The following is a 24,990-nucleotide window of genomic DNA, read 5'->3' on the forward strand; positions in this document are numbered from 1 at the left end:
ACGCCTAAGATCTGGAGCATGGACAGACAAATACATCAAACGAGAGTGAGCATCAATATTAAATGGGCCTCAACAGCGTTACAAATTGACCGTTCAAATGGTAAACTTAGCCTAGGGGAACTGTATCAAGGATCTCATGATATATGACTGGACATTTAAGCAACAGACTGCTGTGATTTAATTTGCTTACTCTGCATGTACAGTCGGTCACTTTTACATGTCACTCGATTTCTATGTGTGATGTCTGAATCTAAATTATTGTACTTATCCCCATTATAGTATTGTAATATCTATAGTATAATAAAGTGACCACTGAAGAGGTTATATGTCGGATTAAGACAGTCATTACAAGCTTATCCTATTTGTGCGGTCTTTTAATTTTAATTTCCTCAAAACATAATTACATGTAGTAAATTATTTTAATTTATATATATATCACTGCCTTCATATGTGGAAAACATGTTATATTTGGTTTACACTAAATTCTAATATCAACATCATTTGATTAACTGAACAATCTTTTAATTTGAAATTCAGTTCGTCGGCGGGGTTCGACAGCATTCATTAAGACAAACTTTGCAGTATATCTGGCGAATACGAATACGAATACTTTATTTCTCATAAAACTACAATTACATAGTTATAGAGAACATACATAAATGTAACTATAAGGTACAATTATTACAAGCATGTGTGAACAAAACAATGAAATTAACTTGGGGGACTTACTTTCACATTTATAACTTTGATAAATTTACATAGTTTTTCTAATATTACAATATTTACATGAATTAAACAAATTTATAGATATTAGGGTTTGACCAACAGTATGTAGGTAAAAAATTCTTTCTATCAAACTTAAAAGATATCCACAATTCATAATATAATGGTACTCGTCACTAACGTCGTTTGAGTCACTGAGACGGCAGACATCACTTGCATAACACCGACTCGTTGAGATCAACGCATCAATAATCAAGTGTGTAAAAGTGATATATGGCTGGCTTTCGATTACTCGTATTGAACCTCAAACTAAAATATCACCGAACTGACGGACACTAAATAATTAAAGATTTCTATCAAAGTAAATATTTTTAGAACAAATTAACCGACGTGTTCATTGCAATGTTTCATACCAAAATAGCTATGTTAATTTGAGCTAGCGTGGTTCTTTGTTTTATTGAATAAACCGACAGATGGATATTTGTAGTTCAGCAACAGTAACATCGTTTTACATGTTCGACTGTCGCACCTCAAGGCGTTTTACAACCTGACAATGCAATAATCAAAACAATAAAGCATGTTTGTGTCTTTGTAAGAATTGAACTGAAAATCCAATTAATCTCAAAATTGTCACCAGAGATTTCTTTTTTATCCTATTAAAATCGACAATTACGAAACTTCTTTTGTCATCCTGTCATGAAGACATGCAAATCTTGTCAGTCCAATGGCAATTTGCAAATGAAAAAAACCTGCTCTGATCCGAAAATCGTGTGAATTAGTGGGAAGACGTTCCATTCTTGTGACTAAAAGGATGTCATTATACTAAACTGTATTGTTAGTATTTACTAAAGTGTATTTTCCATTGCTATTATCTGGTACTAATGTTATTGATAGATATAAATATTGTTTCTGGACTCGTCCCAATGTGACGCAAAAAAAGATATATTGGTCTGTACTGCAGACAGTTTAACCGGTTCAACAATAGTTTTTGGGGTTCTTCCCGACATCACCTGGTCATTGTATATAAATACATTGTTATCTTATTGATAATCTTTTAAAATTACGAAAGTAAATGTTCTGCTGTTCGATTTTCAATTAATTTTGTGGTTACATAAAATATAAAAGATATATTTCGCCTGGAAGAGAATCGCACATTTAAAATGGACACCTGCCTATGAATCTTTAATTGGATGTAATGAAATAAAACTGTCATTTTTCTTTAATGCAGGACTGGTTATAGGAAACATTAATTTCGGAGACCAAAAAGTCGCATCAATGACCGGTGAAAAATTATCCTGTGTGATAAAATGAGAATCCACCTTCTGGTTTATATAATTGTTTCTGTAACAGAATATAAGGTAAGAAACTCATATATATATATATATATATATATATATATCACTGCAGTTGTTATTAGCGATTATAAATTGTTTCTTTTTTGTTTTATTTTGTTTTGATGTTGTTTGCTTTTTTTATTATTTTTTTTACGAAATTAAGGACATACAACTATTTAATGTGTGCCTGCATGCATATACATAAAAATATGGTTTAAGACGGCAGTTAAAACAAAAGATATAATTCAATTCAGGGTTGTATTGCCAATTGGATTTCTCACAAAACTACGCGGAGTATATTCACTATAAATAGAAGCGCTTTTAAAAATGAGAGCCTGATTGTCGAGTGTATGATGGTACAGTTCGCTTCTTTTTCGAAAATAACATCATCTCAAAATAAGGATTTTTTTCTTTAAACCTTTATCTTAAAAAACATGCTTAGCAATTTTCTATTGTAAGTATGAAATATCGTGTTATTAACTACATTTTGCATGAAATAAAACTCGTATATGGCGCAAAGACCTTAAACAGAGAGCATGCACTTTTATTGAGTTGTATTTTGGCATACAGACGACAATCTGAGTCAGTTATAATATCCTGTTTTATACCTAGTCTGAAAGATGTTCTTAAAAGTACACCAGTGTCAAGTGAATGCGTCTTTCAATTGTGCAAATCACATTACAAAAACTGCATATGAGACAATATCTGAAAAAGTCTAATTTCCATGTCCCATCTTTCACCAGCAATTATTTTTTTATTCAGGCATCTTTTTGGAAAATGTTAAGTTTTAGTATTAACTAGAGTATATAATGCACCAACTGCACTTAATTAAACATTCTTTTTAATATTTCTTCTAATAAAATATAATAATTTAAATGGTCAACCCCCAAAAAAGCATGTCCCCTGTTCTATTCTGAAAATTAAATCATTCAAAGAATATGTAAACAGTCTTCCGATTTACAGAAATCTGATAGATTATATATAAAACTTCTCCATTACTGGTCTGATTTTGTTGTAACTAAAGGCATGTAAGAAAATTTTGCATTTTTAAAGGTCTTTTAAATGTTGTCCCCAGCGGTAATTTCCCTCATGTTACCGCTGTTTTTTTTTCTCCACCTGTTGACACGTTTGAAAGACCAACAATTTATTTCTTGTAACGCAACGTGAAGAGCATCATTTCCTGAATGTATGACTCCATATGTTTAGGTGAATAGCAGCCAATTTGAAAAATCTAAACTCCCCAAAGATCAGAATTTGGAGAAAATAATTTTGTTGTTCTCTCCTGTTACGTAAGCCTTTATGTGTACCTTCTGAGAATATTTCATTGTCAGCACTATAACAGAACATGTGTTTTTATAGTATCTTATCAAATTGATATGAAGATGGAAGTAAACTTCTACACAGTTCGAGTAAATGAACAAAAAGTACTGCGTAATTCATTTCTGTTACGTTCTGTCATGTTACCTGATAAAAGGTAACAGCATAACCATAAACAGTAATAGGAAGGATGTTCAAGACAATTTCACTGATGAATCAAAAAGTTAATCTACTATATGCCAACAATTTCATTTAATATAAGTTATCATCACCATATTAAATGAATTTCAAAATAATATACAGCCTATTGAATGAAAAAATAGTTTTTTGCTTTTGATAACAACACAGAACAATGTGCAATTCTAGTATAGTAGATAGTAACAGAAAGGAGTGAATTTTAGAATTTTTCATTACTTCGGCAGAATTTTCATCTTGCATATACAGTTTCAAAGGATAAATGACATTGTGTGTTGTTATCGTCCAATTGTGACCAATCTGAAATGATGTATTTTTCTTTAACTATAAAATAAAGGATTTTTTTTTTCAGAAAAAAATCCTTTCTGTTACCAACTCTTTCCTGATACCGTTGTCCTGTTACTCAAGATTCTTTCATGTTACCGACATATCTGACTATATTTTAGTATATTTCTAAACTTTTTGTATTGCAAATGTTAAAATCAATAATTGGCATTTGATAAACTATGGCAGGATATACTATTCCCATTAGAAACTTTTTAAAGTTGATTCACTTTGGTAACAGAGAAGAACTGGATTTTTGTGTACCATTTTTAAAATTGCCATTGTTACCACATTTAAGAATTGTTTGAATTACAGACAACAATTTCTAGATCCTCAATGTGTGTTCTTTGATTTGTGCTATTAAAATACCGGGTCTAAAGACATTTTTTTTTTTTTTTTTTCCTTATTGCCAAAGATTAGACTTTTTCAGATATTGTTTCATATGTATTTTTGTTTCGCCTGTGATAAATGTCGCCGACAGCGAGAAGTTAGAATACTAATAAAGCAGCGGTGGTAGGTTTTAGTATAAAATTTCACATTTCAGTGGATAGAACAGATGAATAATCCATAGTTGATATACGCTTCATGGCCGAAGTTTCCAATAGACATGTGTCTGTTATACTTGACCTCGATTTCAAGGTTCCATGTCCACTTAAAAATCGGGCTTAAGATTTTGTTAACATGATTTTTAAACAGTTATCACGAGTAAAAGTAAAACTGTATTTGACGGTAAATATATCACCATTGCTAAGACTAAATGTTTGTATGAACACACAAGGTTACATGACCTTGTCTACAGTTCATGGTACAGTGGTCAACTTTCTTTTGACCTTTGTCTCATTTCATGATTTATTGGTTTACATTTGATTTTTGTGAATCGAGTTTTTCAGATACTATAAATAAAATGCCAAAATATACATTCGGTGTATGTTATGATTTTAAATCGGATATGTCGTCTGACATGGCCGTTATTCTCACATTCTTTTCATGGTTCCTCACTAATATTATAGGTTTGTGCGAATCTCCGTAGTAAAGGAAGTTCCTAAAAAAATCAATCCTAACCATTAAAGCAGGCACTTCTGTTAATTTGGAAAATATTCTGGTATTTTCGTTTCACTGCCATTTCCACAAATTACATTCAGTCACAAGATATATAATATTTGGTTTTGCAATGACAGACAAAATGGGCCTAAATTAATAGCAGTTTGGCTTGCCAATAAATTTGAAAGTAGAAATTTATGAAAAATATTGAAACTAGTCCTTTAAACACAAATTAAGAAGAATTGTGGTAAAATTGATTTACAAAAATATTTCGTAAAATAAAAATTGAAATAAGCTTGTGCCTGCTGAAAATTAAAAATGTCACCAGTCTTGAAGATTATTTCATTTAATGTTTGCTTTTGCACCTTCGTGGTCTATATCATATTTAAAAAAAATAAAAATACCCTAAACAAAAACAGACATTTCATTACATGTTATGTCTATTGGTGAAACCCGAGACTACTATAACAGTCTCTGGTGAAACACAGGACGTGGGAGACAAGATTTGTTTAAATATATATATAAATATATAAATAAGGAGATGTGGTATGATTGCCAATGAGACACTTATTCAGCAAAGTTAAAATGAAGTGGATGTAAGCAGTTATACTGAGGCAACCATACGACCTTCAACTTGTCATGAGAAAGCCCCATGCATACCGTGTACGGTCGGTTATAAAAAAAAAAGGAAAGAAAAAAAAAAAACGTGACAGGTTGAACAAAGAACAAACGACAACCACTGAACTACAAGCATGATTGTGTATAGTGAGACCCTCATGAAACAGATCCTTGACTACAAGCATCGCACTTTGGGACAGGCACATAGTTCTTGAAATGTGGTGGTGTTTCACGGTTAACTTAGCCTTTAAAGATCTTTAAATCTCCCCTAACCTGAGAGTGTAACAGCTCTGGAACATACAAACAAGTCTAAATTAAAAACAACGTTCAAACCTATGATTGCGTTTGATAAAATTAAAAACCGCAATTTTATATGGACAGGAACAAATATTTATAGATGACCCCATAGATTATACTCTTCCCACATATGCCGAACCCACTATACTAGATAATTATCTTAGTGGTTTTATACTATAACAATTAAATTTTAAAGGTTCTTTATATAAACTGGAAATGTCTATCAATTGTCTGCAATCGGGAGGCAGCTACATTTTCGGATAATTTCACTTTTGATCACTTTTCCGTGACCAGGAAAAGTGAAATGTTGGAACCGAAAGCAACATCTTCGCTCCTTTCCCCTGCAATCATTTGCCCTTAATTGCTACGGTCTCTTTTTATATCGAAATTGTTGTTTTAAAAATGATTGAACTGAGTATGTCAACCATATATGTCTCTGGTAGAGTGTAAAGTGAAGTCTGGTTTTTAAAAGTATAGAGAAAGGTCTTACGACAGGTGAGACATCAGAGGCCGGCCCTTATGGTGAAGTCTCGGGTGAAGTTGTAGTATTAAATTTCTGTTTCATGCAGAATGTGTAAAAATAATCTTAAGTTGGGTTAAATCATTTGTAGATGCTCTCTCTCTCAGGTGACAACTGTATTGTAAAGTACTATAACAATATACAAACCCTAATTGTATTATATGTCTCTGATTTAGGTTAGTAATTAAATATGTACATTATTTACAGTTGTACATTTAAACTTTTAAAGAATTATACCTGTACAGTAACACCATAAACCAAGAAACTCCTACTTTCGCTTGATAGACTGATATAGTTCATTTAGTCAAATTTAACTCTTGTTCAACAGGGTTGTTCGTTTTGTATGTAGACCATAGCATAAAGTTCGTGTGATATTCTCAATGTCTCTGATATTTTGATGTTTGATGTTAACTATTTCCTTGATCTTTTCAGATGATGAGTCCAGAATAAACTGCACAATTTGTCCTTCATTCATAATTTTATTGAATATCTTGTTGCCTATATTGTTTTTCACATATGATATAAGTGTTGTTAAATGTTTATCTCTTTCGGTTTTCAGTGCATTGCATTCCAGCATAAAATGTTCTGTATCTTCTGTAGCTGAATTACATAATTGGCACATGTCCTGCTCTACATTTCTACTAAACTTGGCTCTATCTACTTGGAGTGTATAAGTCCTTGTTATAAGTTTTGCTTTTATTTCTGCTTTTTTTACTTCTAAGGTGTTATTTGAAGTGAATTTCCATATTTGGTGAGCATGTCCAATTGGCCTTGCTTTAATGTCAAGGTACTTCATTGTTGATTTTTCCAATTTTTCCATCCCCCATTTCTCTGCCCAATAATCTTGAATTGCACACTTGACAGTTGTTTTCCATTTTTCTCTAGTTGGTTTGACTAATAGCAGTTCTTGAGTTTTTGGCAGTTTGTACTTTCATAGAGCAGTTTCCAATCTACTTATGAACGTATTTGCAGTTTGTTTTGACATTACAAGTTGTCTTTCTATAATTCTGTACTCTATGCTGGTATTGTCTTGAATAATGCCTCCAAAGAAATTGAGTAGCAGTCGGTCCACAGTTGACTGTATTGGTTCTATACCAAGTAGACAATAGTTGGCAGCACTAGCAACTCTTTTTGGCAGTCCTTGTATCTGTCTGCAGATTTGTAGTTGCAGTCTCTCCAATTTTGTGGTGTCAGACTTTGTATAGTTTAAGACTTCAATACCATACAGGCTCCTTGGCAAGGCGTAAGTTTGCCAGAGTCGTGCCGAGACGATTGGTGACATTCCTTTTCTGGCACTCAGTCCAGGACCAAGCATAGCATATATAGTACGACGTGCCACTTTTAATCGGTCTTCTATATTCACTTTGTTCTTAATAGTTCTAATAAGACCCAGATGTTTAACCTCGTTCTTTTCGTCGATTTTTTTTGTCTCCTAAATAAACATTCAGCTGTTGTTGAACTTTTGTTAACGGCACAATTTCCGATTTTGCAGGATTGATTGCCACGAAGTCTTTGTTTGTCATATCGTTGACTATATCAAGTAAAGCCTGAACCTCATGCTCTTTGCTGGCAAGTATGGCAATGTCATCCGCACAAGTTGGAGCGACAACGTTAATGTTGCCTATTCGTGCACCGATATTAGATCGTTCTAATGCTTCTAAGATGTTGTTGTTATAGCGTTTGTATAGTACAGTTGATAACTTTGCACCTTGTCTTACACCTATTTCTTGCGTAAACTTATCTGAAATGCTGTTATTCCACTTGACCTTTACAGTTACATTCCTGTACATATTTCTTAGTAGTAACCACATATTTCCCACAATTCCATCATGGTACATTTTGTTAAAAAGGATTTCGTGATGTAGTTTATCGAAAGCTTTTTGAGCATCTAATGTTAGCAATATGAGTTCTTCTAGGATCTCCTTGTAAAAGTCTGCTGCTGCAGATACAATAAAGGCGGTATTCAATGACGATGTTCTATCAGTAATGAAAGAATATGGAAGAAAAAGAAGCAAGTCTTAATGAACCGCTTTGTTTACATTTTGCTGAATTTGGCATTGGAAAGCTTCTCCTTTTTATATATGTGTTTTATTTTATGAAATAAAAGATACTAAAAAAATCAAAATAATTTATTGTGAAACCATTGCTATAAAAATAATAAAAGTCAGAAAATAAATAATAAAAAGATAGCAGTTAAATCTTTTAATAAATTGTTTGAATCATTTAATTAAAGTGTTGGAATTTATTGTATAGAAACTGGTCTCTTTATATAATGTGAATTACCTTTACATTATTATGCAAATGAGTTTAGTCCGGGTAGATTTCCCGCTAGTCATGCACGCTTGGTTATTGTTTTCGTTTTACGGGTAGATAGTTATCTAGTTAGTTCGCTGCTGAAAGTTGACGGGGTTGGATGTTCTTTTGTATTGAAGATTTGTCCAAAGTCATGTGGTTGTTATAGTTGAAAATATCAGTGAATGCACATCCTTGACGCACAAGTATGAGTGGTCAGTGAGCCTAAAATCCATAATTTTGGGCGTTTATTTCATTATATTGAATACGTCTGATGCCAATAATAAAATTATCAACTTTTACTGGATTGGTTTTGTTAGCCAAATGACACCCCGTTACATTTGGAGCCCCCAGTGAGGATCGAACTCACGACCCCTGGTTTACAAAACCAGTGCTCTAACCACTGAGCTATGGAGGCATCTGTATTAAAATGAGAAATATAAATACTTTGTTTTCTTGTGCATTGTGTTACGTAAATGCGTTTATATATGTTGAATGTTATATTTATAATTTTAATACAGATATTGGCAGATAATTATAATTGTATTTATTATGTTTTGTAGGGCGTTTATTTCATTATATTGAATACGTCTGATGCCAATAATAAAATTATCAACTTTTACTGGATTGGTTTTGTTAGCCAAATGACACCCCGTTACATACACATTGAGACTTTTTTTCCATTGCCCATTATTTATCATATTGATAGAATTTCTAGTGCAGTGGCGGATTGAGAAAAGGGGGAAGGAGCGGAGTTCCAGTGGTTGGAACCCCCTTTCTTTTGGACAATCAAATGCATTTGAATGGGGACATACAGTTGGAACCCCCTTTATATCCTGAGTTGGCACCCCACCCTCTAGTGTCTAGCTAGTCCTGTTAATTGATAAAATCTCAAACATAAAAATTGAGCACTGATCATCATAATCATGTAAATATTTGTGTTAAATTCTCTCTTCGTAGGTGTTATGCCAGTCTAGTGGATTTAATGAGTGGAGTGGATTTGGTGCATGCTCTCGAACTTGTGGAGGAGGAATACAGTCCAGACATAGATCTTGTATAGATACAAGGTTTGTCGAAGACATATACTACATGTAGTACATGTACCTCTGTATATAGACATATACATATCTTAAAATATCTAAAACTTGTTGAGATAAAAAGAATCTACAATTTCGTCATTTGAAAATTTGTAATCTGGACATATACAGTCTTTCTTTGAATTTATCTTATATTAGTACCAGGTAAATATTGCAATCAGAATAGGGATAAAATACATCATGTACATGTAGTACATGACTTTTATACATTCCTAACCTGTTGAATTATACCAGAGTTAACAATTATAGCTGACATGTATAAATAATATAACATGGATGTAATCATCAAATACATGAATCTTTTTTTCAATCTTTTTCATTTGACATTCTAACACTTTAAGTTAATCAGTGAAGTGAAGTAGAAATCAAAACAATTTATCAACAAAAGACATGGATCGGCCAGAGATTGTATTTGACAATATTATGTCTGTAAAATGGCATTTCTGACTGAGTGATATGAAAAAAAATCTGTACATATGTACTGTCACATTAAACAATACACAATGAGAGTTTTTAAAAAAATAAATAATTGATACTTCTCACTTGAAAACATGTAAAAAATGAAGTTGACCCAATTATTTAATTACACCTGAACACAACTTTAGGTATACATATTAATATATATAATAGAGCATCTATTTAAAAGAAAATGCCTTGATGCACTAAGTTGCAGGATGAGGGCTACAGGTTAGTGGTTACAGGCAACAAGTTACAGACTGCAGAGCATGTCAATAGGCTTTGCTCTATTTCTCTTGTCTCTTTCTTTCTTTCTGGATCTGAAAGTTTGTTAGAGTCATTTTAAATAATAATTTTGCTCTTTATGATTACAGAAGAATTGAATCTTGTCAAGGGAAGAAAACAGAATATAGGACATGTAACACAAAGGTGAACATTTAATAAATTAGATATAACACATGTCATATACAATTGTACAGGTGTACAATTATACAATAAATATAGGCAGAGTGAAGGTTTGAAATGATATTAAAACATTTCTTTTATTTCAAAAAGATGAAACTGTTTTAGTAATCACATTGTAGCATGGTTGCCAAGAGTGCAGAAAGAACAAACAAAACTTGGCCAATAGAAAGAAGACAAAAAAGGCAGCAGTCAAGAAAACAGTCATGCACAGAACACGAAAAGCTTTTAAAGTGTGAAATGATATATACTGGAATTAAGTTGCTGGGGGTATATGCAAAAAATGCAAAGAAAATTGAAAAACATCAGTAATTGGAAAACAACAAAATGATTGAAAAATATATACTTAAAACCAGGAATAAATTATAATATGTGACCACTTTTGAAATTAGAACTGGAAAATTATTGGCATGGCCTTATATAAACTTCATAAAATTTAATGTACCTTGATGTATAAATATTAGTTGTTAAATTTGTAATTGAAAAGGTATATGATACCTATTTGTTGGTATTCATTTTAAATAAAAGGTTACTGAGTAAATATTACATAATTTGATGTTACTTTGTCAAACTGTTCTAGGTGTAATGTCAATGGTACTTCATACTGTTAAATATAATATAGCAAATGTTATACTGTGTAAACATCAGTATTTGACCTTGAAAGGCTTATTAATATTTGACCTTGAAAGGCTTATTAATACACATCACATATCATGTGCATCAAAAGAAACATTGATATAATAGTGTTTAGTCAGTACCTGTTAAGTATGTACATAATAAATAGTCATGAGTTGAAGTTGTAGGAAAAAACCAGCCAGAAAGAAACATAGGATTTGTAGAAAGTTTAAGATATTCATTAAAGTATGTTTGGCCTACTTTAGAAAAGCCAAGTGGTAGACATGGTAGAATTAGTGTCTCTTTGTACAATCAACCAGTTAAATGGCTCCATAAACAGAAAGAAACCAACCATACACATTTTGATTTGTTTTCAAATAAGAATAAAATGTGATATGCAGAAAACATTGTTAAGGCAGCAAACCAAGGATAACAAAAAACACTAAAGATATCTAGAATAAATTTGAGAAAGGAAATGGGGAATGTGTCAAAGAGACAACAACCTGAACTTTAGATTGCTTTCAACAAAGTGACAAGCTTTAAGTGTCAGGTCAATATGTCAAGTTCTATAGCAATTCTGAGTCTAGAAAGGTTGTGAATAATTTTAAACAGAGAAATTTCCAGAGGCCACCCCTGTGAAAGTTTCTGACTAGGGGCACAAAAATGACAAACAGGATTAACTCAGCTTGTTTGATGCCTACACTCAAAATTCCCCAGTTGCATTAACTTCTTAATTCTTAGCACATTTGTCATTTTTATGAAGAAGAAAAAATGAAATTTGTCAAAACTTTTTTCTCAGTTAATTTTCATAATAAATAACAGATTAATAATAAAGACTTTGTAGAATACTATGTATTACTTCAACACCAAATGTATATGATTTCATAATAGTTTATTCTTTCAGACAATATTTAACCCTTGAGGCACATGCATTTTTTTGTTCTGAAGTAATAATAGACTGAATTATGAAATGTTTTGTTTTAGTATAAAACTTGATTATATACTGTTCCATGTTCTTGTTTATGATTTTAAGGAAAATAGTAATAGTTTGATTTTTTATAGAGTTATCTTTCTTCTTATAGGATTGTCCAAAAGGATCAGGAGATTTCAGAGCAGCCCAGTGCTCAGAGTATAACTCCATACCTTTAGATGGAAAGTCTTACAAATGGCTGCCATATTATGGAGGTACATATATTTGTACATATAATAATTTTAAGTTCTGGTATAAATGAAAACAAAATTTGTCTCTTTTTCACAGTTGCTTTTTAAACGTTTGAGTCTAACATAGTCTTAGCCATATCATGGAAGTGAAATTTAATTTCAGTGTAAATAAAACTTGAAATGCAGGTCAAAGTGATCTTTTATAATTGGATATGCAGATAAATATATTTGTTTACCTAGATAATTGATTACATATCAAACACTTTCTGCAAATAATCTAAGGTGTTGGTAAACATGACTTGATTTTTTTCTTGTAGTTTATTAGATTCAAGGTGACAAATTGTTTGTCTGGAGAAAATAGTACAGATTTTGAGACTTAATATGAAGATAACTGAAGAATTCAATTTCAAAATTTCATACATTGCCCCTATTGCATTTCACTTAAGTGTTATTTATGGTTAGCATGCTTTCCATCATACAAAAACATATTGATGTATACTTCTTTGTTGCTAAGCATGTAGCAATTTTGAAAAAAATGCTGTTGATTTACGTTTGACATGTAAGATACTTCCAGAGGACCTGAGATCACCTTACGTTTGTGATGGGGTACCCACCTGATGCTCAGTCTTTAGTTTTATGTGTTTGTCTTTTTATTTTTTAGCCATGGGGTTTTCAGTTTATTTTCTCTTTAAGTATGTTGAATGTTTAGTCAGGTAGGCAATACTTTATTGTTATTGATATGATCATAGTCTTAGAATGGTCATCATGATAAAATACACCTGTTGTAGGGGATGAATCTACTCAGTGCCAGTTATATTGTACAGCAGAACAAGAATATTTCTTCCACAAATTATCAGACAAGGTAATAGATGGAACACCTTGTAATCAGGAGACCAGAAATGTGTGTGTCAATGGGAAGTGTAGGGTAAGTATCAATTATCAGGACACCAGAAACGTGTATGTCAATGGGAAGTGTAGGGTAAGCATCTAAAGTCAGGAGACTGGAAATGTGTGTGTCAATGGAGAGTGTCCGGTAAGCATCAATAATCAGGAACCCAGAAATGTGTGTGTCAATTGGGAGTGAAGGGTAAGCATCCATAATCAAGAGATGAGAAATGTGTGTGTCAATGGGGAGTGAAGGGTAAGTATCAATTATCAGGACACCAGAAACGTGTATGTCAATGGGAAGTGTAGGGTAAGCATCTAAAGTCAGGAGACTGGAAATGTGTGTGTCAATGGAGAGTGTCCGGTAAGCATCAATAATCAGGAACCCAGAAATGTGTGTGTCAATTGGGAGTGAAGGGTAAGCATCCATAATCAAGAGATGAGAAATGTGTGTGTCAATGGGGAGTGAAGGGTAAGCATTCATAATAAGGAGACTAGAAATGTGTGTCAATGGGAAGTGTAGGGTAAGCATCCATAATCAGGAGATGAGAAATGTGTGTGTCAATGGGGAGTGAAGGGTAAGCATTCATAATAAGGAGACTAGAAATGTGTGTGTCAATGGGAAGTGTAGGGTAAGCATTCATAATAAGTAAACCAGAAGTGTGTGTCAATGGGAAATGTAGGGTAAGCATTCATAATAAGTAAACCAGAAGTGTTTGTGTCAATGGGAAGTGTCGAGAAAGCATTCATAATAAGGAAACCATAAGTCAATTGGAAATGTAAGGTAAGTATCCATAATCAGGAGACTAGAAATGTGTGTGTCAATGGGAAGTGTAGGGTAAGTATCTGTAATCAGGAGACAAGAAATGTGTGTGTCAAAAGGAAGTGTTGGGTAAGCATCCATAATCAGGAGAACCAGAAATGTGTGTGTCAATTGGAAGTGTAGGGTAAGTATCCATAATCAGGAGCCCAGAAATGTGTGTGTCAATGGGAAGTGTAGGGTAAGTATCTGTAATCAGGAGACAAGAAATGTGTGTGTCAAAGGGAAGTGTTGGGTAAGCATCCATAATCAGGAGACCAGAAATGTGTGTGTCAATGGGAAGTGTAGGGTAAGCATTCATTATAAGGAAACCAGAAGTGTGTGTGTCAATTGGAGGTGTAGGGTAAGCATCCATAATCAGAAAACTAGAAATTTTATGTGTCAATGGGAAGTGTAGGGTAAGCATTCAAGATAAGGAAACCAGAAGTGTGTGTGTCAATGGGAAGTATAGAGAAAGCATTCATAATAAGGAAACCATAAGTGTGTGTGTCAATTGGAAATGTAAGGTAAGCATCCATAATCAGGAGACTAGAAATGTGTGTGTCAATGGGAAGTATAGGGTAAGTATATGTTATCAGGAGACAAGAAGTGTGTGTGTCAAAGGGAAGTGTTGGGTAAGCATCCATAATCAAGAGCCCAGAAATGTGTGTGTCAATGGAGAGTGTGTAGGGAAAGCATCTATAGTCAGGAGACCAGAAATGTGTGTGTCAATGGGAAGTGGAGGGTAAGCATTCATAATCAGCAGACATGAAGTGTGTGTGTCAATGGGAAGTGTAGGGTAAGCATTTGTATTCAGGAGAACCAAAAGTGTGTGTGTCAATAGGAAGTGTAGGGTTAGTATCCATAATCCGGAGACCAGACATGTGTGTGTCAATAGGAAGTGTAGGATAAGCATCCATAATCAGGAGAACCAGAAATGTGTGTGTCAATGGGAAGTGTAGGGTAAGCATTCATAATTAGGAAACCAGAAATGTGTGTGTCAATGGGAAGTGTAGGGTAAGCATCCATAATCAGAAAACTAGAAATTTTAGTGTCAATTGGAAGTGTAGGGTTAACATCCATAATCAGATGAACCAGAAAAGTGTGTGTCAATGGGAAGTGTAGGGTAAGCATCCATGATCAGGAGAACCAGAAATGTATGTGTCAATGGGAAGTGTAGGGTAAGCATTCATAATTAGGAAACCAGAAATGTGTATCAATGGGAAGTGTAGGGTAAGCATCCATAATCAGGAGAACCAGAAATGTGTGTGTCAATGGGAAGTGTAGGGTAAGCATCCACAATCAGGAGACCAGAAGTGAGTGTGTCAATCAGGAGACCAGATATTAATGTGTCAATGGGAAGTGTAGGGTAAGCAGCATTAATCTTGTTTACAGTATGTTAGTATGGACATAGAAATTAGGAGATGTGGTATGTTAGGCAATGAGACAAATATCAAATAAACATTTATAGCTTTTGATTGAGTGTAGAAAAAAGTGCATTAACTTAAAAAACTTGAAAAGGATATGCTCTCAGCTCCAAATCACCTTACAAGACAAAAAGAGGCATCAAGATATGATAACAGACATTCATAAATTATATTTCTAATTTGCAACAGGCACATTAACCTATTGCTGTGATAATGTTGTATTTTGAGACCGCAGTTCTCAATCAAATATGTTTTACAGGGTGTTGGATGTGACAGGGTACTAGATTCTACAAAAGAAGAAGATAAATGTGGTGCATGTGATGGCAGAAACCATAACTGTAAAACAGTCACAGGATCATTGGGACGCAAAGGTTTGTCTACTATTATACACCACAGTATACCCTATGCAACAAATGTTTTGCTTAAATGTTTTTGACTGCTCCATCTGTCAGTCTATCAGATCTGTTCTTATCATCACAACTCATCTGAAACCTCATACTGTGGATTCATTTATTTTCGTGGGTATCAATTTTCGTGGATAGAGAAAAAAAGACGTTTCGTGGTATACGTAAATTCGTGGATCGCTGATTACAACAAAAAAAAATTAGATACGTAATTCGTGGATTTCTTTTTGATTTAGGAGATCATATAACATCCTTGGTTCGATCAATAATAAAACAAAACAAAAAAGAAGGAATTCATTGAAAAAGTTTTGAATTGTCAAAATCCTCGCTTAATTGGTCATTCTAGGTTAAAGTGTTCATTGATAACTTCGATTGCAATAATGGGCAGAGACAACTAATTATTTGTTTGTTTTACAATTTATAAATTCTTGTCTGAATTCTATAAGGCATTCAAAACTTAATGATTGAAAGCTAATTTCCCTAATCACGATATAATAAACAGTGATATAAGTATAAGGTGTGAAAATAAATGTTCCTGTCATAAACAATATTAACTACGGGCAATATCCCCGTACTTAATCCTATTGATTTTTATGCCCCACCTACGATAGTAGAGGGGCATTATGTTTTCTGGTCTGTGCGTCCGTTCGTCCGTCCGTCTGTTCGTTCGTTCGTTCGTTCGTCTGTTCGTTCGTCCGTCTGTCCCGCTTCAGGTTAAAGTTTTTGGTCAAGGTAGTTTTTGATGAAGTTGAAGTCCAATCAACTTGAAACTTAGTACACATGTTCCTTATGATATGATCTTTCTAATTTAAATGCCAAATTAGAGTTTTGACCCCAATTTTACGGTTCACTGATAGAAAATGATAGTGCAAATTTCAGGTTAAAGTTTTTGGCTTCAGGTTAAAGTTTTTGGTCAAGGTAGTTTTTGATGAAGTTGAAGTCCAATCAACTTGAAACTTAGTACACATGTTCCTTATGATATGATCTTTCTAATTTAAATGCCAAATTAGAGTTTTGACCCCAATTTTACGGTTCACTGATAGAAAATGATAGTGCAAATTTCAGGTTAAAGTTTTTGGCTTCAGGTTAAAGTTTTTGGTCAAGGTAGTTTTTGATGAAGTTGAAGTCCAATCAACTTGAAACTTAGTATACATGTGCCCTATGATATGATCTTTCTAATTTAAATGCCAAATTAGAGTTTTGACCCCAATTTTACGGTTCACTGAACATAGAAAATGATAGTGCAAATTTCAGGTTAAAGTTTTTGGTCAAGGTAGTTTTTGATGAAGTTGAAGTCCAATCAACTTGAAACTTAGTATACATGTGCCCTATGATATGATCTTTCTAATTTAAATGCCAAATTAGAGTTTTGACCCCAATTTTACGGTTCACTGAACATAGAAAATGATAGTGCAAATTTCAGGTTAAAGTTTTTGGTCAAGGTAGTTTTTGATGAAGTTGAAGTCCAATCAACTTGAAACTTAGTATACATGTGCCCTATGATATGATCTTTCTAATTTAAATGCCAAATTAGAGTTTTGACCCCAATTTTACGGTTCACTGAACATAGAAAATGATAGTGCAAATTTCAGGTTAAAGTTTTTGGCTTCAGGTTAAAGTTTTTGGTCAAGGTAGTTTTTGATGAAGTTGAAGTCCAATCAACTTGAAACTTAGTATACATGTGCCCTATGATATGATCTTTCTAATTTAAATGCCAAATTAGAGTTTTGACCCCAATTTTACGGTTCACTGAACATAGAAAATGATAGTGCAAATTTCAGGTTAAAGTTTTTGGTCAAGGTAGTTTTTGATAAAGTAGAAGTCCAATCAACTTGAAACTTAGTATACATGTTCCCTTTGATAAGATCATTCTAATTTTAATGCCAAATTAGAGAATTTATTCCAATTTCACAGTCCTTTAAACATAGAAAATGATAGTGTGAGTGGGGCATCCGTGTACTGTGGACACATTCTTGTTAATCACTGGTAAACCAAACTATGACACGGTAATTAACAACTTGCAGTTATTTTCCATGAACAGTTTTAATCAATTTTAAAAAGTAAATTATCACTGATATTCGATATATTTATTATAGATTTAATCAAAATACTTGTATCTTCTTTCAATAAATATCACGTGTTATGTTACAATGTTTATCGCTAGTCAACACTATACTAGAACTGCATAACATAACCGGAAATAAACATCCAACTCCATACACATTTCTCGGGATTATTCTTCGTTGAATTCTTAAATTCGTGGTTCGCTGTGACCCACGAAACCCACGAAAATTGGTATACCACGAATAAAAATGAATCCACAGTAACAGAATTTCATGAAAATTTGTAGATTATTAGAACATACTTTGTGGATTTGAAAATCTGCAGGAAATTATGTTTCAGTTATGCCTTTCAAATATGTATATATATAAAAAATATATTTAATCAAGAAGTGTAATTATTTGTTGTCTTTACACTGGCTAAAAATATTTTGGACAACACTATGCTAATTTACAAAAATGTTCTTAACCCTTACCGTTGGATTGTAAATTCACAGCCTCTACCTAAAATACATGCTTTTCAGCTCTTTTTGCTTTTTATGCTTTAAGAGGTCAACTGTATGATAATTATTTATTTCAAAATTGATGCATGTTCACTCAACCTTTATGGTATTTATTGTCATGTTTCTACGATTTAAGATGTAATTTGAGCCCCAAAACAATCTTTAGATATGACACTAAAGGTTATATCTTATATGTACCATGCTAATGCTCTGAACAGTGGAAATATAAGTTTGTTTGGATATATGAAGTTATAAAACAAATGCTTTTCTTTTGTACTTTCAGGTCAAAATAGAGTTCTGAGAATTCCATCTAATGCAAGATCAATCAAGATTACCTCACAAAAACCTGGACAATCATATTTAGGTAAGTACCTTTGTACTGGTTATGATCTTGTAAACAAAAGCATGTTCTTTTCAGAAAAGAATGTATGTATATGCATAATGAATCCATTTCTGTTAATTAAAACATTTTCTTTATTATTTCTATTTCAATTTCAAAAATTGAGGTAAGACTAAAAGAAAGTTAATAATGCTAATATTTCTTGTGGACCTATAACCTTGTTTTGATTTTTAAAGAACAAATGTTGAATGACAGTGCATCTTGTTTATAATTCTTAAACATATTATGGTTTGGGTTTTTTAAAAAGAAAAAAATTAATAAGACGAATACAATTATATATACTGAATAAATATCCTTGAGTATATTTAAATCTGTCAGAGTTATTGCCCTTCACATGAATTATGTGGTTTTTATTTTCAAGTTAAATGTTTGTTATCTTGGGGCCATATTCTCTTATTGTAGAAAAAGTTAGGGATTTGCTTATTGTTGAAGGCTGTTCAATGATCTATATTTTCTTGTTATTTCTTTCTTGGAACTGGCAATCTCCTTTTCTATATTAAGTTTGTTTGTAAGAAAAGATATTGTCTATTTTGACCTGTGTGACCTATAAGTATATTTAACCATTACTATGCACTGCCCTTGTACATGTACATAAAATTAAAAAAAAAAAATGCTAACAAGACCAATTCACAATTGCTTTAACACATTGTGCCCCAACTAAGGCCAGCTGAAATATTGCTTCTGGTGCTGCAAACTGTGCAATGTACTTTCTCACTGGAAGGAAATTTGTATTGTATTCAATATTGAATTTTTTTCACATTTAATTAAGAAATTCATGAATAAAAATTAAATCACAGTACCTTACACTGGAAATTTAAGTTTGTGTTCTCCCAAAGCAAGTTCTTTATTTATATATATTTTCACCTTTGACTTACCTTTAGTTGGGTTTATGATTTATCTGTTACCTTCTGGTTTTTCAGCCATTTCTTTATTTTTTCTTCTTCAGCTATTCAGAAGGGTACAGAATCTCTAACATTAGTAGGTAACATAGGACAGAATGGTAAAGTGATGCTGGTTTTACAAGGTCTAACATTGGAGTATCATGTGACCAGTGAGGGGAGAGGTACACAGAAACTTACAGCTGCAGGACCTACTAATGACACGGTTATTGTCACTGTAAGTTTCTTTAGAATGTTTCTTACCTTTTAAGAGACTAATTGTTTTGTCACATAAACACCATTTACTAGTCTCATTATAGGATATTTTTTATGTGAGAGTACTGGTATTGTACCCGTTACTGTAAGAAGTGCATTGTTTTATAAAATATTGTTTAAAAGAATTTCTGTTTAGAAATAGTCTTGTAAGTGTATCACGTAAAGGTAATATAAAGCTATATTTAATGCCATATTCTCAAGACTATTCAATTATTTTATTAACAACAAAAAGCAGCAATCCTTTTTCCCCCAAAAAATTTGAAAATATCCATACTTGCTTTAAAAAAAATCGTTCTTTTTGAAAAGTAGTTAAGAGACAAATAGTGGTTGTAAAGAGACTACCATGGTTACTGGATTTGATAATTATCTAAAATGTGAATGTCTGTATATAACTATAGGTCATGAAGCCAAAGAGAGAGCATGTAATATACCATTATCAGTATTCTATAGCCACTAACAATGAAGTAAAATCTTCGAGGGACAAAAGACCTAGAACAGCAGCTGTTTCTGGACAAAGAGATGACACTGGTAGATATGTATGGTTAACAGGACACTGGACTGTGTGTGACAAGGACTGTGGAGAGGGTTTGTATGGATTTATTTTGTTACTCACATGTATAGCTAAGAATTATTTGCAAATATTTATAGATTATTAAGATCAAAACTTAGGGACTAAATCAATAATTTGTAGAAGTTTTGGATAAGGTCAGTTTAAGGGAACCACTAATGATAAGTCACTGATATTTGGTATGCAGTTCTACAAGCTTAGGACAACTTGTTTCCATGGGGATTATTTGGCTTGTACCCTCGATCATGACCTCAGAACCTTTTCCTTAGTTTACATGTTCAAGTATGTGATTAGGTGAGTTCTAGGGAAAACACTTAAGATGATTCAGTGCTATTTGATATGCAGTTGTATAAGCATTGGCACATCTCATTCCATTGGACATTATGTGTCCTGTCCCCTCAGTCATAGTCTATTTTCTTCAAAACTTTTGCAGAGTTTCATGTTAAAGTTTGTGACTAGGTCATTTTATGGGGAAACCATTTTGATAAATTATTTGGCCCTAGTCCTTTAGTCATGGTTCATTGACTTGGATTATTTTGTATAATTGACATGTTAAAGGATTGCTTTGTTTTTTTCAACATTTGCCCAACATTTTTTTCAATATTTCAGGTGTTCAGAGAAGAGCAGTATCATGTATGGACACTAAAAATCCCAAGGTAGTGAGACAAGTCTACTGTAATGGTATAAATCCTCCACCAAGTCAACAGAAATGTATGGGGAAAATTTGTAATGATTCTGCTACCATTCAAGTGTAAGAACTGTTATCTGTTATTCAATTTACTGTAATACTGTTGAACATATCAGACAACCTGCACAGATTGATGTCACATTTATAGTCCTTTACTTTGGTTGTCTAAAAATAAATTCCCTAGTGTGGACAGTTAATAACTTTAAATTTTGTTCATTCTCTTTTCAAATTTATTTCTTTATATGATATGCATTAATATAAAGTATGGGGATAAAGAAATTGGCATTTGTGTCCCTAGATAATTTAAATATATTTTCTAATAAGAATTAATGCACTACGAAATAATTGTGTTCTCAGGTCAGTAAAAAGACATTACATTGATTATGTTAATATAAAAAAAACAGTAATGTAAAAAGTCCCAAATCTGATAAATATAAACTGAAATTTTATTTTATCTTGACAATTCAACTATTTTCGTTGAGAGTTAGCTTTCTTCGACTACTTTAGAACTATTGTAGCATATTGATCCCATGTAAGTAACTCCCAAGAGACCACATCTGACATATGATATGTTTGCAAATGTTCATTAAAAGAGGTTGTTCATCATTATGTTTATAAGGGGAAAGGAACATTTCTTTACAACTTAACAATGATGTTATACATGTTTGGCCTGTGAAATAACATAAACAAATCTCTTCAAATTAAAACAAATGGATTTCACTATTCTTTCAAAAAAGTTGTCATTTTGTCTTAACTAAAGAGTTCATATGTGTTTGAGATAGAAATTGCTTGTATTTCAGGATCAGTTATTTCAATGGAAACAAAATTAGTGTTATTCAAAGAAAACAAATTTTGTATATATATTTTATGGATGTGAACTTTTAATTAATTTAAATAAAATTTCAAACCTAAAATGACGATTTCTTACATTGATCCCTTGCCGTTTTGGCCCCTTTAATTCCCTTAAAACAAATAGTTGTTGTAAATCTATTAAATGATAAACAATAATTTGATATATTAAATTATTTATTACAGACAATGGGAGAGTGGTGAATGGGGACCCTGTTCATCATCATGTGGTCTAGGAGAGCAGTCTAAGCCAGTATTCTGTAAAGCTCAAAGGTCAGATGGGTTTAACTTTGTTACTAATGAGGCCAAGTGTCTAGAGGCTTATCCAATCAAACCAGTCTATATGAGATCCTGTAATGACCATGTCAAATGTCCAGAATGGCAAACAACAGCTTGGTCTAAGGTAATGTCAAATTGACAGTTGTACTGTCAAATGATTAATTTTACTTATTCCTTTATTCAATTTTAAAACTTTCTTGGTGTAGCCTTGTGGAAGCAAGCTTCCAAATCTTGGAGACCATAGTTAACCCTAGTGACATCTAACCCTAACCGTAACACACTATAGAATTAGTATTTGCTGCCTTTTCACTATTGATACAGTATTTCAGAGATAGTACCAAGACTCATCTGCTTACAGTGCAAAGAATGTGTCAGGGAATTGCATTCATGCAGACTAACCATGTGAGATAGAATGGTAAAAGTCTGGATATTATAGTACAAATCAGTATATTATTACCACAGTATTATGTTATAGTCCTTGACATGCTTGTAATATTTGTCGCTGGATATATAAAACAGCCATAAAACAATCATCAAATACACTTTGAATTATCATGTTTTCTCCCAGTGTAGTAAAAAATGTGGAATTGGAGAACAGACAAGAAGAGTGTACTGTAGAGGCACAGACCCATCTGGTGGTAGAAACATACTGTCATCATCAGCATGTTCCCCACTAGATAGACCGCTGGAAAGAAAAAGTTGCTTTGACAGTATTAGATGTGAAGAAGGCCCAGTTGGTGAACTAGAGGTATTTATTATTCGTGCAAATATTCATCGTTCTAATTATAAAGGTTAGAAATTAAAGTATGTCTGTGGTAAAAAAAGAATTTGAACATATTAATATACCCTTTATCTAGTATGACAATAGGATCACAAATCAAGCAACCTGAAAACTGAAGTCCTATTTACTTCATTTATTTAAATCCAAAATCCCATATCATCATATACAGAGTTTAACATACCATTAATCTCATTAAAAATGGGGGCATAAACAAAACATCTCCTAGCTATGTATTTAAATCTCAGACCCTGGCTAAGCCAATTTAGTTTCCAAAGTTGTTTATTGATGCAAAAGAAAATTTAACTTGGATCCAATGGACTGGGATAAACTTGTTTGCCCTCATCAGTCTGTTGCATGATAATTTGTTCTCTGTATTGAAGGAACTACATACCACCATTTATTGAAACTTGTTAGTAAGCTGTGCTAGTTTCTGAGTAAAATGTGATAAAAAATTTTACATGGTCAAAATGTTAGAATATTCAAATATTCAGTAAACAGGAGGTTAATGCGGGATTGAAGAGAAAACTCATCAGATGATATAGTATGTCACATGAAGTTTACTAACAAGTTTTGATAAACGGTGGTTTAAATTATTGTTCTGCAATAACCGCTTGATGAATATAAGAAAATCAGGGCTTAAGTGGGCTAGTATTAGTGTCTTACTTACTGGTATCTACTGAGAATTGGATAGTGCTTGATATCAACTCAAGTTATTTAGTTCTTAATCATTCTTTTTCTGTTAAATAGAGAATCCAGCAAATCATTGATCCTATCTTTGCCCATACAAGACTGACATTTAATGTCCTGTCCCCATGTCAACCTATAACATCAGACATCTTAAAACTATTTGAATATATTTGAACTATCAGAATATAGTAAAAATTTTGACAAAAAAAACATTTTCAGGTGGAAATTGCACTCACAATTAGATACCAAGAAATATCTCTTTGAGCAAGAAATTGATAACAGACCACAACTGTAAGAGAATGCCATTTAAAGATCAATTTATCTTAACACAGAATAATGTGTTGGACCTTAAATGATGTTGATGTTATTTTGAGTAGACTTTCAGTAGAATTTCAAGTTATTTATGTAAATGTACATGCAAAGTAAGTTTACTTGTAAACCCTTTGCCAAAGAAGATATTATCAACATGTTTTAAGTTAAATTGTTTTTAGAATCATTGCCATCAACAAAATGTTTAATTGATGAAATTGTAGATAGCTAGAATTGAAATAAAGGTAACATTCACCTATGTAAATTACTATTTTACATTCTACATATTATAGGTAATAGTTCATTTAAAAAGCTTTACATGTTATGTATGTTTATTGACCTATCCATTGCTTAAGATATACAGCTTTTTCAAAAGACTGACTAAGATATATCATAATACCCTTGCAAAAGATGATGCACAGCTAACATGTTATTGAAAATGACATTTCATTTCACTAATGAGGAGCCTTAAAAGCATGCAAGTTCAATGGGTTTACCTTTTGGTAATCTTTACGACCTTTCATAGTTTAATTGATTATATCTATAGCATTTTAAAAGCTTCAGTTAAATTTTTATTAATTTTAGATTTTACACAATTTTGAGTTGCGAGATTTTATTCATTAAAAAAGAGGGGACAATAGCTCAAAAATGCTTTGAGCAAATTTCATGAAACTTTGGTGACTGGTTTAGATCTATTGAAATAAGCTCCCTTTATTTATTTTTTTCATAAATTTCTGATACAACA

At 32.5% G+C, this 24,990-nt stretch overlaps 1 protein-coding gene and 1 non-coding gene across 7 annotated transcripts in view; one reads left to right on the forward strand and one right to left on the reverse strand.

Moving 5' to 3' along the window:
- LOC143067828 (papilin-like) overlaps nucleotides 1-24,990 on the forward strand; it is a 124,618-nt gene that overhangs the window by 12,064 nt on the left and 87,564 nt on the right. For 3 of the 6 annotated variants that reach the window (XM_076241406.1, XM_076241400.1, XM_076241401.1), the window contains 13 exons: nucleotides 1,952-2,081; nucleotides 9,622-9,728; nucleotides 10,589-10,643; nucleotides 12,374-12,476; nucleotides 13,241-13,377; nucleotides 15,823-15,934; nucleotides 18,814-18,894; nucleotides 19,877-20,046; nucleotides 20,483-20,669; nucleotides 21,262-21,403; nucleotides 22,376-22,592; nucleotides 23,037-23,216; nucleotides 24,470-24,490. In XM_076241406.1, the coding sequence (XP_076097521.1) occupies nucleotides 2,031-2,081; nucleotides 9,622-9,728; nucleotides 10,589-10,643; nucleotides 12,374-12,476; nucleotides 13,241-13,377; nucleotides 15,823-15,934; nucleotides 18,814-18,894; nucleotides 19,877-20,046; nucleotides 20,483-20,669; nucleotides 21,262-21,403; nucleotides 22,376-22,592; nucleotides 23,037-23,216; nucleotides 24,470-24,490 (1,563 nt within the window). In that variant the 5' untranslated portion in view covers nucleotides 1,952-2,030. Of the gene's footprint in view, nucleotides 1-1,935; nucleotides 2,082-9,621; nucleotides 9,729-10,588; nucleotides 10,644-12,373; nucleotides 12,477-13,240; nucleotides 13,378-15,397; nucleotides 15,425-15,822; nucleotides 15,935-18,813; nucleotides 18,895-19,876; nucleotides 20,047-20,482; nucleotides 20,670-21,261; nucleotides 21,404-22,375; nucleotides 22,593-23,036; nucleotides 23,217-24,469; nucleotides 24,491-24,990 lie in introns of those variants that run through there. The other 3 variants (XM_076241398.1, XM_076241399.1, XM_076241403.1) reach the window with 3 other exon arrangements.
- Trnat-ugu (transfer RNA threonine (anticodon UGU)) lies at nucleotides 9,007-9,079 on the reverse strand. The gene has a single exon. It is a non-coding gene; the product is annotated as a tRNA-Thr (tRNA).

Source organism: Mytilus galloprovincialis, chromosome 3 (genome assembly GCF_965363235.1).
Source record: "Mytilus galloprovincialis chromosome 3, xbMytGall1.hap1.1, whole genome shotgun sequence".
Lineage (NCBI taxonomy): Eukaryota > Metazoa > Mollusca > Bivalvia > Mytilida > Mytilidae > Mytilus > Mytilus galloprovincialis.